Consider the following 17,257-nt stretch of genomic DNA (forward strand, 5'->3'; position numbering starts at 1 on the left):
GAGGGCTGCCACACGAGTGAAATCCCCCCGACCTTTCAGCCCAAAGGCCCACCGCCCCCGTCCCAGCGTGCACCCGTGATTGAGGATATATCTGTTTTCTACCGGTCTCCTTTTTCTCGATGTGTGACATCGTTACTTTTCCGTGACACTTATGTTCAATACTGGCATATTTAGGAGAGTAAAGGGGTGACATGGTATTACTCGAATAAGATGTCAGTTATAGGGCCAGGAAAATTTAAAAAAGCATCAGTGATGCTGAGTATATTTTATTATTTGGTATCTAGCAACGGCTGAATGCACAGTTATTCCCGAAAGATCCGTTGACTGCAATAGTAATAATACCAAGTATCCAAGGGCAAAATCTGAAGTATTCATAGCAGTGGTGAAACACTTATTAACTTCCATGGACCGTTTGACAGTTTAATTAACCTGCAAATTAAGGACAAGAAGTCTGTTTTCCACTGTGCAACTTAATTGCCTGTTGGTGTTGCTGAAAGCTGTAAGCAGAAAGAGAAGTAGGCTGAAGGCGGCCATGCTGTGAGTAAAATTCTATAGTTTGAACATAGTTTGAAGTCGTTTGCTCACTCTGGGAGGAGGAGGTAGAGGAACTATTCCTTGCTGTCCTATTTATTAGAGAGTGTCTCTGTTTCTGGTGCAGATTTCTGAAAGAAAAGATAGTTTTGAAGCAGTCAGGGTTTCCTGAGGGAGAGTTAGAGAAAAGCAGCGTCTCAGAGGTGAAAATGAAATCTCTTCTCAGCATTGGCCACTGGTTTCTGTTCCAAGGTACGCTTGCCATTAAGGATGCCCAGAAGTAGACTGAAGTCCAGACATGAAGCAAAGTTTGTAGGGAGAGATAATACACTTGATTTGACAGACTGCTAGGAGCAGTGATTAATTAAACAGGAAGGGGCTAGAAGAGCTGCCAGATTGCATCATGCATTGGAAAAAGTGCTTGGCTTAATTGTACTTGAGAGAAAGTTGGAAGGACTTTGGCATAGGGCCTCCATTTGCAAACCTGAATGTAGGTTTTAATGTAATAAAAATAACCAGAATATAGAACTTGCAGTTGTTGCAGGTGGTATGTACATGCAAGTGGGGGGTACAGACATGTGCAGGTATATCGTCGTTATTTAAAACCGACGTGGCAGTTCTGATAAGTGTATGTGTAATGTGGCCCTTTGTGAATCAACATACCTTGTCTTTGTATATTGATGCCACCTTCTTGGCAATGCCCCTCACACCTAAAAACTGGACCTTGCAAAGTGCTCAGCCCAGTTTCCTCTCTGTTGAAAGCTTTCAGCTTCTTTTGCCATTGACAGCTTTTGTTGGCTCCTGGAAGGATTGGCAGGTACCTTTCCTTTCCTCCGAGGAAGCTTCATCTCCACTACAGAAATAGTATTTATGTACGTCATTACGGGAAGTTGTTAGATCCTGATATACATATCGAAATGCATATGTATTTCTGCCTCATATTTGGATATATACATATATAGTGGGAAAAGACACTAGCATCCATACATGCAGACCCTGACAAAGCATGCTAAAGCAACAATGCAGAGGATTTGCTTTCCCCCCACAATATATCACATCTCCAAAGGGCTTTATGTGCTGCTTAATATTTTACACAAAATGGTACATCGAGTACTAACAGAGTGTTAGGTCTGTAAGATGAACTAATCATGAGGAAACAATTATGTTAAGACTATTGGTCTTGATTCTGCCAAAGGTTGCCTCTGTGGTATGATATGATTCTAATTGACAAGTTCTTGTGTCTTTTTGGTCCTGTTAATCCTTTTCCCATTCAATGCGATGCATGGAGTGCACTCAGAAAGTAAGAGCGTAATTCAGAAGCCAGCCTTCTCTCCACCTTTCAGTGGGTCCACTCCATGCCTCGTGTACTTTAGTGTCTGCTACTTTCCACACTGACTGGGGCAGCATCCAGCAGCTGTGGCATGGGAAGAGAAATTACTGATTTTTATTTTTTTTTAATTGTGGTAGAATCTTTTTCTGTTTTGTTGCTCTCCTGATTGTTTGTTACTGTTGTAAGCTGTATGTGTTTGATGTCCATTAATTTGGTATTTGTTTTCCAGTACGTCCTGTCTGTCCTGAAATTTACCTACCCTACCCTTTTTCAAGGGTAAGTACCATTTTAAGAATACAGTTGTTTGAAAAATTACTTTAATCGGTAAATGTCTTGCTGGTCCATGCTGAAGCTAACTTTAGTACCTCTCGTCATTACTGGCTTTTGCTGTCTACAGAACGTACTTCATGAAGCCTTAGTAAAGCATTCGTGAATGTGTCTTGGTTAATTTTTAAACGTCATGGTGGTAGATGTATAGACTCCATAATTCCTCATTTTTCTGAAAGTCTCACGCTTCAGCATAGAAAAGTAGCGATTATAGTACAGCCTGTCTCCTTTGGAAATGGCACTCTGATAATGTGCAGTTGTGGTGTATTCATTTGCTATGCTTAATGAAAACCAACCTTAAACCCATCTTTAGGAATACAGAAATACCATGTTGCTTATTTTAATGCTTAGCCTTTGTTGTAACTCTGCATCACAAGTCACTATCATATCTTAATGATTGCAATGAGAAATTTAATGTTTTGTCAAGTAACCATATGTACCATCAATGCTGTTAATAATTTGTGAGACATTTAGTGAAAATCTGGCCTCTTGGAGTCAAGAATACCCCCACTGCCCCATTTGTTCTTTTGAGATAATGCTAAAATCTGCAGATACTGCATATCTTTAACTCCTTCACTGCTGCTTGGCATGGCTTGTCTTTTTGTCTGACTTGCAGCCCTGGGACTGCGATCAACTCTAGGAATAATTGCCTTGGAAATCTCCATTTTGTTGACTGTAGTCAGCTCTATTAAATACGCAACGAATGCTTTCTTCAGTTTTCACACACACGTGCACATGCAGACACACACAGACTGTCTCTTGGACAAGGCTTTTATCATATGGGGAAGGGGTTTTGAGTAATGTATGTAAAATACAAGTGTGGTAAATCAACAGTAAAAAAAGCATATTTCAACGGCAAGCAACTGCCTTATGGTATCTGTGCAACCACAGTTACTTCCTTTTTCTATTATTTGGAAATGCATCTCATCATCTTAATATTTTTTCCATAAGTTCTGGCTTTTAAAGGCCACCTTTCCTTGAAAATTATTAAGTGGCTCAGATACACTTTCATTTAGAGCTATGGCAGATGAGTAAAGGAGGAAAATAGTGTTATTTTCAGTTCATGCTGTTGCTGTTTGTTGTCATTGGTTTTGTTCCCTATGTAATCTAAGCACTATATTGCATAGTGCTAAGGATCTGGAACTCTTACTAACTTCAACTTCTGTCCTTACCTGAGACTAGAGGAAATTCTTCACAGTAAAGTTGGTGGGAATTCATCACTGGCTTGGAATAGAGCACCGTCAAGCCTGCAGCAAACATCAGGGATACTTTGCTCTTAAGCTCTGATAGGTTCTTCACCTAAAAAAGGTGAAGAGAGCTGTGATAGTAGCATTGAATATTCATCAAACCCATGCGGATAATGAGCTCGTTCTTCTCTGACACTGTCCAACTGGATGTAATACTACATAGAGTGAATATTTTTTTATCTGCATATGTGAGAGAGATTTTAAATAATTGCTTAAATGCTTTGCAATAAATAGGAATAATAAATAAAATCACTTCTATACCTCTTAAAGGTGTTTATGTGATTTAACACTGAAGTACAGTATCTCTGTCTGAACTGTGCTAGATGTCCAAGGATTTTCACCCAAGAAACATGAAACACCTCTCTGAAAACCACTAGCTTAAGGAAGAAGGAAGTTAATAACTTATTTTAAAGCTTAAAAAAAAAAAAAAATCAGTGTGCATCACTACTAATTTTAAGTTATCTGCAAGCATTTCAAAGGCCTCACATACTATTTCCATAATACACTAAAGAACGTCTTTATGGTAAGATAAGTCATTAGATAGTTAAGTCTGTGCAGAATGTATGTAATTGTTGTATAGCTTTTCAACGAGAAAACTGCAGTATTGTGGTTTATATGCAAGGTTATCTGTCTGTAAATGTGTTTTCTCTAGAGGCTCTGAATCAGAAGCCCATGTAGTGTAATGATGTTATTGTTGATGACACTTCACTTTGTGCTTGCTACACAAGATGTAGGTAGCGGGGAGGGAAGGTCTGAGTTTGAGGGAGTTTGTAATCTAAGCCCAGCATGAATAACCATGGGAAGTCATAGACCTAATGTTTGAAACTACTAGGAGTACCACATCATCATTGGGGCTTATTACTTTAGCTGAAGCGAGTCTTTGAATCCTGAAATCATGTTTATTTGTTCTAACAATAACAGTTTATGTATGAAAAGATATTCATCTCTTGTCACAAACCTTGCCTCACTTCCATTTTCAGATCATCATGGCTGTTACATCACTATTATTATTGTAAACCTTGTGTGGGAGGAGATGATAAAATGGAGATTCAGTAACATGACTAAGGTAATTGTGGTAGATGGTAATTTACAAAACAGTTGAAACAAAAGGTGGAAGAAACAGCATTAGAAAATTTGGAGGAAATGAAGGCCCACAAAAATGAAAAATTCAGAGAGGAATAGTGGCATCCCTAGAAACCTAGAGAAACAGTAGATAACTAGTCATGCGTGTGCTGTGAGAAATTCGTGGATTCTAAGGCCATGCTCCAAGTGGTTGAAAAGGACAAACAATTCAGAGGTGCTGTTTTGTTTCTACTTCAGGTGGCAGACATTAGTGGGCGGACTTCTGCTTCATGTCTCCTGGAAGCTGGGCTGGGTGGAGATAAACTTGTGTTCAAGGTACTGTGGGGTTTTCAGTATCTGCTAAATACTTATCTTCTGTGGCTGGGTTATGACATAGTTAAGTTGGTTGTGGAAGTTACTAACTTGCTAAAATACAAGTCTCTGTGTGTGTGTGTTTGTATGTGTTCTGCTTCATAGATGTAGAAGAGATCTTGTGTTTTAGTCTAATGAATGTTCAATGACACACACTTCAACTGATTGCTAATATAAAGTAGATTAAATTTAGCCTTGGTAAGACAACCGAAAAAGCATAGCCATTAGTGAAAACTATAAGAATAACTTACCCAATTGTCTATCTGCATCTCTTCCCGGTATTATTTTATAGTATTATAAGAGAAACCTTGGTAATGTTAGTTAAGAGCATTGACACACCCTTCCCCAAAACCTCAGTGCAGTGAAGTCCACAAATGTGACCTGCCTTTTTCTCTAAGTGTGTTTCATGAATGGGAATCACTCACCTTTGCCTAACTCTAGCATTTATAACTGCACAATCAAAGCGGCCATTCCAGTACAGCCATTGCAATAATCAAACTCCAGATTAAAAGGTGCTTTGTCGACAAAGGTCATCTTCTTGAGTGTGATGGCAACTCAGTGTCGTGCAAGGTATTGTACTGTGCTCAAGTGGGTCCATTCTGTGGTATGGAAGGTGGCGTATCTTTTTTTTATTTGGCAAAATGTAATTTAGAACATGTAGGCCCACAGCAACTGTTGAATCTCCATCTCTGGAGGTATTCAAAACTTTACTGGACAGTGACCTGAGTAATGTGACTTCACTCTGAAGCGGGGTGGATTGGACTAGATAACTGCCAGAGTTTCCTTCCATTGTAACTTTTTTCAGTGATTCTGTATTAGCAAGTGGCAACTGATGAATTTTCTGTTTGGGATTCAAACAGTTGGCTTGCAAAACTGAGTCTCCTTATTTGGAATGAAATCCTGTGTATATATCAGGAGCACTAGGCTAAGTTCTGTTTTCATGTCCATGCAAATGACTACATCAAAGTCAAGCTGTAAATGGAAACAGAATTTAACTTCCTATCTTTTATCTACAGTGTAGATAAAATGAGGATATTGGTGTAAAAGCTGTCAATGTTATCAGTAGAGGCAGAATTAGGGTCCAAACCTTGCTTTAGTGGCAGTTACTGATATATATATTATTATCAAATGTGTATTGCTTATGCAGATTTTGTCTTCACAGAACAGTCTAAAGGACAAAAGAATACAGGCATCAGTAATACCCTTTTTAGTTAAGCTTTTCATCACTAGATGATTACTTTTGCTTTGAATCGTGAAATTAAAGAAGTTGAATCTTTTTTTCCAGCTTGGAAAAGATATTTTCATTTTTTCAAAACTTGGAAGACATTAAAGAAAATATTGGGCAAGAACCATTTCATGGTGTTGAAGAGGATGTTTTTATATAAGAAAAGTTTCGGTGAAAAATTAATTCGTGGTTTGACAATGGAGACTTCAGACCACTAGATGTCAGCACACTGTAGGAAAAGTGATTGAAATACGTCTTGCGAAACCTCTTCATTAGTTTAGCTAATACAGAATGCATGTTCTAGAAAAGACTGAATGAAATGACCAGAATTAATTGACATGTTTTGGCTATAGTTCAGCCAAGTACTTAAGCATGATTTTAAATCTCTCTTTCTTCAGAACAATTAGGCACATGTTTTAATGCTTTGCTGAACTGGACTTGTAGCATATATCTCCATTTAAAAACAAAATCAAAACCCCCCAAGAAGCAACCAAACAAAAAACCTCCCCAACAAACAAACATAATGTCTCAAAGCTTCTGTCTGCCGCTTCCTCTCAAGCTCCTTGCCTCTCCAAAGGTGTGGTCATTTCCGCCCCCGCTTACAGAATATTGGTCTCTGACTCTTTCTCGGGTGTTTTTTGTATGTGTAGGATACTTAAGAATACCATATCCAGTACTCAATCTTGTCATGTTTCAAATAATGAACTCCTACACGTTTGTTTGTTTATTCCCACAAAGTCTCAATATTTCTGTCACGTGGACTGATCTCATATGCTTTCTGAGACAGTTCAGGTTATCCCAAAGTGTCCCAGCAGAGTATTACATAGAGATCATCACCCTTTGTCTGAAGTCAGGAATACAATCTATCTTGACAATAAAGACCAAACAAAAACATATTACTTAGAGTAGTTTCTTTTAGGTTTTGTGGATATTCTGCTTTTCATCTGCTTCCCTGCAGTACTCCCAGCTGTGAGGGATTCTGTCACCATCATCATTGCTTCTAAAGGGTGAATGGTAACTGCAAAACTTGTGTCCAAAGCAAGGGCTCTGTGGAGCGCAGAGGAATATGTGTAGCATCGGCATAATGATTCCAGCGCTGTGATCTGCCACCCAGCTTCTGCCTAAGCCTTGTAGGGACGCAAGTCCTGTGTGTTCTGGTTGGCGTTTCTTGTAGTGCTGAGTTTTCCCCAAAGCTAAGCAGCAGCTCAGAGCCTTGCTTAAACCAAAGCTCCAAAGTGTGGTTACGGGGAAGCTACCTGTTGACTTTAGTGGACTTTGGATTTAGCCCTACAACCACAAGCTCATCAGTTCTTTTATGTCACTCAGCTTTCCTGTATTGTCAACACAAGAAGCTACTAATTGGTTTACATACAGGACAGATTGTTGGTGCTGACACATTACATCAAACATCCATGCATTCTTTTTCAGTCCTGAAATTCCCACTTGGCAGCATAAAATTCTACCCTTACATCATGGGAAAAGACCTAAAGTCCTTTTCCATTGCACTTCACAGTACTGCGTTGGAGATGAAGATATATTTGGGATTCCTAGAATTTAGTGGTGGGGAACATGAAAGAGGGTTATGTTCTAAATGAAAATTCAGTTTTAATCGTGTGTTTCTTTCATCTTCCCAGCCCTCCTTTCTTTTCTTCCCTGCCTCTTCCATTTGTTGCTGTTCCAATAGAGTGAGGGTATTTTTGTTGGTGTCTGATGTGAACTTGTTGGTAATGAGTTATGACAGTTTTAGATCCTGGTCTTGGTGAAATTCCAGTTGAAGTCAATAACCTTAAAAGGAACAGTGTTTTTATGAAAAATGATGGTGACTACCCCAAAAACCAGAGCAAATATTTATGCCAGTGGAAGGATCTAAAGATTACTCTTATTTTCGTTACCCTGGGTTTTTGATCAGTATCTTAGAAAATTACATACGAAAAAAACCAGGAAACTTGATGTTTAGGTTTTTTTCCTTGTCTGTGTTTACATGAATCTTCGGGCGTGTTTTATCTTCATTCAGACTGCGCTGATTTCATCGTTTAGTGGTCTATTTTTCTTGTGTCTCATGAAGTGTGGTAGTGTAGTGGCACCTATAATTACATTTTAACTCTTACATGCTAGTTGGAAGTGTAATCCAAATTAAAGAAGTACAAGCAGTTCGATTTCATTTTGAGAACCAGCATTATTCACTAACATTTTCTTGACTTTAGTTCAAAGCTTGGGAAGAGTGAAGGGGGGTAGCAGTGTCTTCAGTCCTGGGAAGCCTTTGGATCAGGCCTTTAGATCACTGCTACTCCTTTCCTCCCTTGCTCAAAATCTTAAAATTACCTGATCCCTTTTTCCCCTGAAGTACCAAGATCAAAGAAGGAAAAGTGCAAATTCTGAAGCCCCTTCTCAGAACTGAAGCCTGACCCTACTGCAATAATCATGGCTTAAAAAAACCCCCAGATCAATCTGTGATGACTTCATTCCTCCATTAGTTGTCAAACTGCCTCTAGGAGTTTGGCTTAGTCAAAGGAGCCTCATTAGGAAATCTCAAGAGACAGGCTCCCACAGAGACAATCTGATCTTTAGGAAGAATCTCTTTGTAAATCTGGCTGAGAAATGAATGTGTGGGTGGGCAAGTGTATTTGTACATGGTGAAAATGTGTGTTGTCTGTGCAAGTGCGCCATTTTATGCCTTCATTTGTCAGTTTTTCTTCCTTTTACAGCGCATCAAGGAAATTAGTTGAAATTTCTCTCTCTTAAAACCAATAGGAGTAATTGCTATGAAACAAACAATTTTGCAGGGAGAGGAGCCAGGGAAGGAGTGAAAAAAAGAAAATATATCTGCAGATAGCTTCTATCTGGGATTAGATGAAGTGATTAACTTCTGTCTCAGGCTTCTTTACCATATGGGAAGAATACTAAACAATCAGACAATGAATTTAATATGCACACATTTAAAATATATGTACATATATATGCATTATTATATTCCTTGTAAGCAACTGTTGCTGGCTGTATGTAAACAGAATGTGGTGAAGTAATGGGATTTTAATTGTTTTCACAGGTCTGAAATCTTGTCATGGCTTCCTGCTTCAGTACTGTTTGTTGGCGTTATTTATGCTGGCTCTAGGGCACTGTCTAGATTGGTAAGAAACGCACAAGTAGAAGTCAGTTCTTTATTACCTCTACTTTATGAGCCAAGATCATTCCCTTCATACAAGGTGTTTAATAACGTTCCTGATTTTGGGGGGAAAGAAGGGAGGAGGGTTTAAATAATACATACATTGTTAATGGGGCTAGAGCAGCAGTCCAATCCTATGAAGTGTAGAGGTGTGTCAAAAAGCACTTCTGTGACAGTCCAAAGCACTCAGCATCTCTCCAGAGTACTCAATGTTTTTCAGAACAGATCCTCAGTGGTCTGAATTGTGCAAGTAGGGAAGAAGCTGAAGAAGTTACTAGCTGTAACTTTGCAAAAGGGGGAATGATGCTGTGGGATCTGTGGGAAATCCTTCCAGGAAAAGGTTGAAGATCATTTCAGTGAGAGGCTTTTGATGCTTTACAGGATTTGAAAAAATAAATTGAAAGTTGGAAAGAGATTATGGGAAGGGTTAGATTAATCAGTTTTATGATCCATTTGAATCACAATAACCTACCAAATGTTTAGGGGATATCAAATCTACTTTAATGAAAGTTGAATGCTTTTTACTTAAATGATATAGTCTTTCTTAAAAAGAAAAACAAAACAACAAAAAAACCCCAAACAAATGGTGACATGAATTTAAAAAACAATCAATGTTTTACTGCTGTTATACAGTCTGCAAGGCCAGATTCTGCACTAGTTCCCTTCTGCATTCCGTCAATGCATTTTAATCTAATTCCAGAGCCATCTCATTCCTGCCAGCTCCTAAAACCCAGGAAGAACCAAAAGGGAATTTTTGTCAAGATTCTGCTTGTAGTGATCCCTTGAACATCCCAGTGAAGTGGTAGGTCAGAAAAGGACAAGTCTCTGTCCTGACAAACAAGGCTGGGGGCCTCATGTTGAATCCAAGTGACCTTTGGAAAGCACAGGCATGTGCTCAGAAGCCCCATGTCCTCCAGATTAGCTCTGTCTTGAGGTGACTGTATGTACTTCCTCTTGATTCCTTGTCAAAGCAAGTTCCATTGGGCTTCCCCGATGTAAACTGAACAAAGATCCCTAAGCAGAGCCCTGTCTCGAAACAGCAATAAAGCCTTGGCAGCAGCATCTTTTCTCTCTGCTCACCTGGGAGGCAGAGGAGGTATCTTCATATATATCACATCCTCTCTGCTATTTCTTCTTATTTTTATTTTGTCCTAGTCATCCCATAAATTACCTTGTTTCCCTTCTGTCCCTGCTGTGGTCATTCAAGAGCAAGATGCACTGGAGTGGCAGAGGGGTTGTGAATGGTTTTGATTTGCATCTCGAACCTTTCTTAAGGGACATCTTCCATTTCTGAATAGCTTTTTGTTGGACATGAATGGGGATTTAGAGGCCTAATTCTGTGGCCATTTTAGGAGAAAAGACAAGTAGTCTTAGGCCATAGTTACTATGGTGGTGCCTTGTACTGGGGCTAAATTCAATTCTACATAGAAGCTTTACTTACAATAACTTCACGTACAACAATTTTATGACAGTGAGAAGGAAAATGGACTCTCCCAAACTTGTACCTGAACTGGCTCACCTCAGCAGGGTATTTGAATTAAGTGGCTTTATTCCTAAAGCAGAAATTACGTGCACTTTTTTGATCAAAGCCAGCGAGACCCACTTTCAAACACTCCTGTTATACTGGCAGGGCTACAATCTTAATCTCTGTTTGTGCCTCTCCCTAGAGGTGCTGGCAGTCTCCCCTGCCCAGGAGTTCAGGGATGGAACTGGAGGAGGGCTGCTTAGGTCTGGACTGTGATGCATTAACAAAAGTATGCAGAGCTGTGAGGGGAGGTTTGTATAGAGTCTATTCACCCTGCCTGCCCAACCAGTAAACCTTTCTTTTTGTAAGCTTTAAGCCCACTCACAAATTTAAGAAATACTCACATCAAAGACAATAGACATATGGAGAAGGTTAACTGGGCTAGGCAAACTGGAGCCATTGTTGGCTCCAAAACACATTTGGAAGAGCCAAAAGCAGGGGGGAGGAAAGAAAAACCCAATAAATTTGCTTCACAAAAGGAAGAATGTAAATTCTGCTGTCAACTTTCCTTGTGTATGGTTATTTCTTGTATTTTCTATTACTGTGTCAGGCTCAGGATGCTTATGTTAGATACTTCTCAGTTGTCCAGCACAGGGTTGAGCATCAGTTTTCAAAATCGGTGAAGCTGGGACTGACAACTTCATGCCGGTTGTGTTTGTATGATTTTCATTCCTTGCTAATTTAGAGGTGTTAATATTTATCTTGGTGTAATTATTGTGTTTATGGATCCACCCAAGCTGTCATTATGACTTAAAATGTTTAATTAGCGATGCTTATCCAGCTTTATGGGAATGAAAAGAAAAATCTAGAAAATACAGATTTCTGAATACAAAGTCGAATTTAAGAGACATTTGCTGCTTATATCATCTGATACTTAAAAGGCATAGACACCACTGAGAAATTAACTCATTCTTTACTTGTGTCATTTAAATACTATACACAAGAGGGAAATACTGCTTCCTAAAACTGCCTTAGTCTTTAGATTATCTTAATCAGAGCAGAGAATTGCTTCTGTTTCAACTTAGAGACCATGGATCTGATTTGGAGGAAGTATTAGGAACCGCTAATTCTGGTTGGGTTTGCCTGGGGCACTGGCTGTTTGATTCACTATTGTTATCATTGGGGTTTGTTTTTTAATGATTTCATGTTGGGATGGTGTCCAGATACCTCAATGGGTATAATTTCAACATCACTTGTGTATGAACTATTACATTTCTACCCTAATTTCAGGCAGTTCTTCCTAGCAGTAACTGAGAGCTATCACCTAAAAACATCTTGCCCAATAATTCTGTTGCTAGGAGTTACACTGTATTCTTAGTACCAGTAGACAGAGATGGGAAAACTAATGAGAACTGTTTACTGTGGAGGCTGCAGGTATTTGAACAGAGAGGCAAAGGTAGAGGCAGAAACCTGGAGCAAATCTGACCAAGGTCATTGTGTACATACAAACTGACTGAGCACTTGAAAGTGGGAGGAGCAGCAAGCAGGGTCTGCATTTAAAGATGCCTGTGCCACCTAACAGTGATTGGAATGGGTCTGAGTCCCTTTTAGGAGATGTGGCATGGGTTTACATCTTAAGAAACAAAATGAAACCCAAAACCACGAACATGTGGGACAGCTGTCTGTAAGAGGAGTGTCTTTTCCTATGTGTGTGACTGTTCTGGGTTGATTTGAACATTTTTGTTCTCTCCCAATGACAGCCAATCCCGGTGTTTCTCACCGTGCACAACGCAGCAGAAGTTATAACCTGTGGGTTCCAGAAGTTCGTGCAGAAAGAGGTAATTGATCCAATTACTGATACATTCAAGGTACCTCCTGTGATACAATTGCCCTATAACAAAACACCTAATTTCTTTTAATAGGGACATTAGTGCCATGTGCTTTTCTAGTCTTCCTGTGATAGCCAGTCATTAATGAAACCCAGAGACAGCTTTGCTGTTGGCAAGTATCTGTATTGATGTTTTCTTTTCCGGTTTAGTTATTGAAGCACTGCAAATGTGTATTGATAGTTTGATCTGCATTTCTAAGACTGGATTGGTCCTGCTTGTTTTTTCCTTTTGAAAATTAATACTGCCTCTCTTTCATGCCCCATGTAAGAATCTTTTTGTTTGAGCTGAGGGGGAGGAGGTCTGGGTCCTTACATCTAGCCAGTATAATATATCTAGTATTTGCTGTATTGTACAATTATAGATAGATTGCATCTCCACATGAAATGCAGGAAAAACAGTGCATTTTTGGATTTGTTTTGAATGCTTGAGAATCTGTCACAAGACCTGTTAAAGTCAGGAGAGTAATTCCTGCTCCCTTTACTAAAGTGCTGCGTTTGTTTCTCACAAACTGCGTTGGGGAGCCTTCTTTTTAGGCTACGAAATGCTTTTCTAACTGACCAGAGAGCTGCTGTATGAGGTAACACTGGGAAATCATTCATCACAAAGTCATTTCTACAGTGGCCCTTGGCTTGCTGTGGAAGGGATCTTCTATTGATTACCTCTGTTGTGTATACAGAAGACAAATAAATGGCCCATGTTTGCTACTTCTAACAAACTAAAGAGGTTACTAAGGTTATGCCTAAGGGACATAACAGTGCATACCGTGGCATGTCTCTGTAGCATTGTCCTCTAGCGTCCCGGTCAGAGTGTTTCATATTTTCCTTCTAGCTCACATGTTTATGTCTCCTCTCTTGGAAAACAAAAGCGCTGTGGCCAAGGATAATGCAAACACAGATCTTGCTGGGAAGCTTCTGGACCAAAGGATTGGGAAACTCTCATGAGTTTAGACCAAGGACCAAGACTGATTAGGCTGGGGTAGTACCTAATTAATTGATAATACCAAATATTTGAGTACATACAACACATAGTTTTGATATAGTTCAAATTAAATTTGAGAACCAGGTATAAAGTTCATGTCTGGTTTTAGGTTTACCTGCTGGTAAGTAATCTGAAAATATAAATCAAGTTGAAGTAGGCTAATCTATAGTCCTGGTTCTTTTTTTCAAATTAAATTTGCTAAGCAGTGCTCAAACATAATGGGCTGTTGAATTTTGCTCACTGGATTTTTAATGTGTTTGGTGCAGTAAGATCAGCTGTCATCCCTTTCCTGTTTTTGGAAGGAGAAAGCACTATTTCACCGTTTTTATTTTTAAATCTTAATTTTTTTAATCATACTTTCTTTTTTACAGCAGACCTCTCATCTGAAAGTCTGTAGGTAAGCTTCTAAAACTGCTCAGATTCAGATTCAGACTTGTTTTGGCTCTAGTTTCTGTATTTGCTTCAGATAATGGCACACCAAAACAATGAAGAAAGTAAGGCACATTCCCGTGGGCAGTGAGCCTAAATTGCAACATAGGAGTAATTAAGTATTTTAAAAATGTATTTTTTTAAACAGATTTTTTAAAAACAGATATGTTTTTTTTTCCTTATAAAAATAAAAAAAACAGAAGGCCAGTCTTCCTGAATAACAAAGCGGTGCTTCTGAGTGTGTTTTTGGAAAGGAGAGAGAAATCAGGTTTGAAGTTCCAGTGGGTGATCTGAAACAGTAAGAGAAAGGTAATTAATGTGATAGAAAATAGTTTAAAATGCCTTTCCTAAGAAACAAAAGATGAGTGATACCCAGTTCTGCTGGAATCATTCGTATTAAGCTACTCAACCTACCAACCCGTGTTGGCCCTAGTTTTTAGGCTTCAAAAAGCAGATAGAAAGGGACAAACTGGGCCAGCCAGTCATGTGTTAAAAGTTTCATTCTTCCCCCCCATTCCCTTGAAGAACATATATTTGCTGTCCTCCACATTCTGTAATCTTTTTGCTGTACTTAGAGTGGGTAATGTTGGGTTATTATTTACTGTACTTAGAGGCTCCATCTTCCTAATTTCTTCCTGTTGTTTCCATTATCTGATTTACTGTGGCCTTGTTTTCACCACTGGATTATTGTCAAGGATACTGGAGTTTTTATCATCTTTATTCTGTCTTTTCCTGTGCCCCTAGAGAGCAGGAAAATAAGCTGCAAAAACAAATGTTTGTTATTATTAATAGTGGCAGTCCACAGAAATTCCACATCAGTGTACTCAATGTAGCCTGTAGAAATACTAGCTCAGCCACAGGTTAAGAATTTATTTAGTTCAAGTCAGTGGACTAGGGGAGTACTTGTGCTGTCCTTAAACCATTTCTAGCGTAATACCCTTCACTCCCACTTTTCTCTGTATTCTGGAGTTGCACCATAATTTTTAATGGAGTCAGCTCTGCTGGAATTGTTGTAATAGGCAATTCACCTTAATAAAGGAACTTTTTGGTAGCCATTTGCAGCCAGAAATTTGTTGATTTTGGCTTTCTGAAGCAGCCTAGGGAAGCCAGATAGCAAGTGAAGAATAATATCCCCTACCAAAAAACTTGTTTTCATCACTGCTGAGATGTTTTGTGCTGCTTCTCTGCTCATACAACTTTGCTATGCATGAGTTATGAAGAATGCATGATGTAAAATGTAATTTTGATGGCAGAGATTACTTTTTAAATCTAGAATAAAAATTAAACAAATGAAATGTCAGAGTAAAATTGAGTGGAATTACTTGTATTTTGCTGAGAGTACAAAGCCAGGTTATGAGCTTTTGGTCTTGTTTGGTTTTTTTCTCTTCTCCACAGTGTGCTGTTCCTCCTGGTAGCAGCAGTGTGCCTACCTTTATGTGACACACAGGTGAGCTCTGCTTCGTAAAGCAGCTCTAGTTACACCGTGATATTTGACATCTTGTTAGCATATGAGGGATGCAGCTTTTACTTGTAACCTAGGGTGGGATACCTGTGAAGGAATTGTAAATGTTGCCTTCTGCTGTGTTGTAGTCTTGCTGGTTTTAATGTGTTTGCATTGTGGTAAAACCTCTGAGCTGTGCAGACATGCAGCTCTTTGGTGAAGGTGGTGGCTGGGGAAACCACGGTTTAACTCCTGATAGGACTTAGAGCATCTAATCACTCTACACGCTTTCTGTAGCTACTGGAGAAAGAAAGGAGGTACCTCCAGAGAGTGCTCAGTCCAGCAAGGATCTGTTCCTTGGAGGTGCTTTTCTCTTTGGGAATCCTTGGTTTAGATCCTTTAGTTAATATCTGAAGTCAGATGAGATGAATCTGGGGACTTGTCTGGATGCATCTGATCAAATGTAGTCATCAGAAGTGTTGCACCTGCACCAGCTCCCTTCATAGTCCTTGGTGCAGAGCAGTAACTTCTGGTGTATAATTCATCTCCCCTGAAAGCAGACATCAAAAATATGCCAGGTGAATTCCTCTCAAAAATGTTTATTTTTCACCATTGATTGTGAAGAGAACCTACCTTGCTCAGAGGCAGATGTCTGTTTAAAGCACTCTTTTGGGTACTGCTCTGTTAGTGAGAGACTACTTAGCTGCTGCAGGGGCTGAGAGGGGAACGGAGACAAGACAAAAACCTTAGTGGTGTTCCTCTGATCCTCTTGTTCTGTCCCCCCAACTGCCAATACAAGATTAAACAGACTGGGGTCTATGTTCTCTGATTGTTTAAAATGGTGTGTGTATGTGAAAGAAATACAGTTTGCCAAGATTACCTGAGAGCCTGGGTAACTGGCATATGCCAGATCTCTAAGCAGGACAGGAAAAACTTTGGTCTTTCTAGTCTTCTTTAGTCATCTTTTCCTTCTTTGTAGCATAGCTCCCACTCACTGTACTTACTTTGTGAAGCTAACTGCAGAGAAATAGTGATATGTATGTTTACATGAACCTGCATTTATTTATGTAGATGTTCTTTATTGCAGTTTGATCCAAACGGTTACTTATGGGCTCTAATTCACCTGATCTGTGTGGGTAAGTAATTTCCTTTTGGAAAAAGGAAGAGTAAATGTGTTAGAGAAACAAATCAATTTTATTATGAAGTTACTGATATTTAAGGTTCTTCATGTAAGAAACACTTGGAAAGAATGAAGAAGCTCAGTAAAGATAAGAAAGTACATTCCTTTTATGTGTTGAAAACAGCAACAGAATAAACCAGATATTGCAGTCAGTTAACAGTGGATGAGAAAATGCACATACAATTTTAATCGGCACCTAGCTTTTCTGGGACATTTTGATGGTTGGCTACAAAGAGACACTTCTTTCTGAGGGGAGAAGAAACATGAAAAAACCCAAGCAATAATTTGTAGTTGGAGCTTTATTGCACATACTGATTTTATTTAAAAACTGACAAAAATATTCTAAACTATCATGGAATATGCTCCCAGAGGAAGAATGTTGAAATGTTGGGGGGTTTTATGCATTTGAAAAAAATTTTAACAATGAGTTGCATGACCTGTCAGGTGTTCTTGTGTCTCTTTCAGACTAAACATTGATTTGGATAAATCATAATTCTTCCCTGAAAAGCTAGAAACAGTCAGAGCCAGAAAATCTGAAGAAAACAAGGATAGTAATTTTTAACTAGGAGATTTGTGTCTTTTGGAGCACAAGGCTGGGTAATCAGGAACTTGTATTGG

General features: G+C 39.1%; 1 protein-coding gene across 1 annotated transcript in view; it reads left to right on the forward strand.

Annotated features, from left to right (window-relative positions):
* Positions 1–2,090: 2,090 nt before the first annotated feature.
* The window catches only part of TMEM241 (transmembrane protein 241), a gene marked incomplete at its 5' end in the record, with an annotated part of 31,315 nt that continues 16,148 nt past the window's right edge, over positions 2,091–17,257 (forward strand). Inside the window, 7 exons of the mRNA XM_010293623.1 lie at positions 2,091–2,137; positions 4,756–4,833; positions 9,141–9,222; positions 12,483–12,560; positions 13,961–13,986; positions 15,414–15,465; positions 16,547–16,595. Of these exons, the coding sequence (XP_010291925.1) occupies positions 2,091–2,137; positions 4,756–4,833; positions 9,141–9,222; positions 12,483–12,560; positions 13,961–13,986; positions 15,414–15,465; positions 16,547–16,595 (412 nt within the window). The remainder of the gene's footprint in view (positions 2,138–4,755; positions 4,834–9,140; positions 9,223–12,482; positions 12,561–13,960; positions 13,987–15,413; positions 15,466–16,546; positions 16,596–17,257) is intronic.

This window comes from Phaethon lepturus, unplaced genomic scaffold, assembly GCF_000687285.1.
Source record: "Phaethon lepturus isolate BGI_N335 unplaced genomic scaffold, ASM68728v1 scaffold20438, whole genome shotgun sequence".
NCBI lineage: Eukaryota > Metazoa > Chordata > Aves > Phaethontiformes > Phaethontidae > Phaethon > Phaethon lepturus.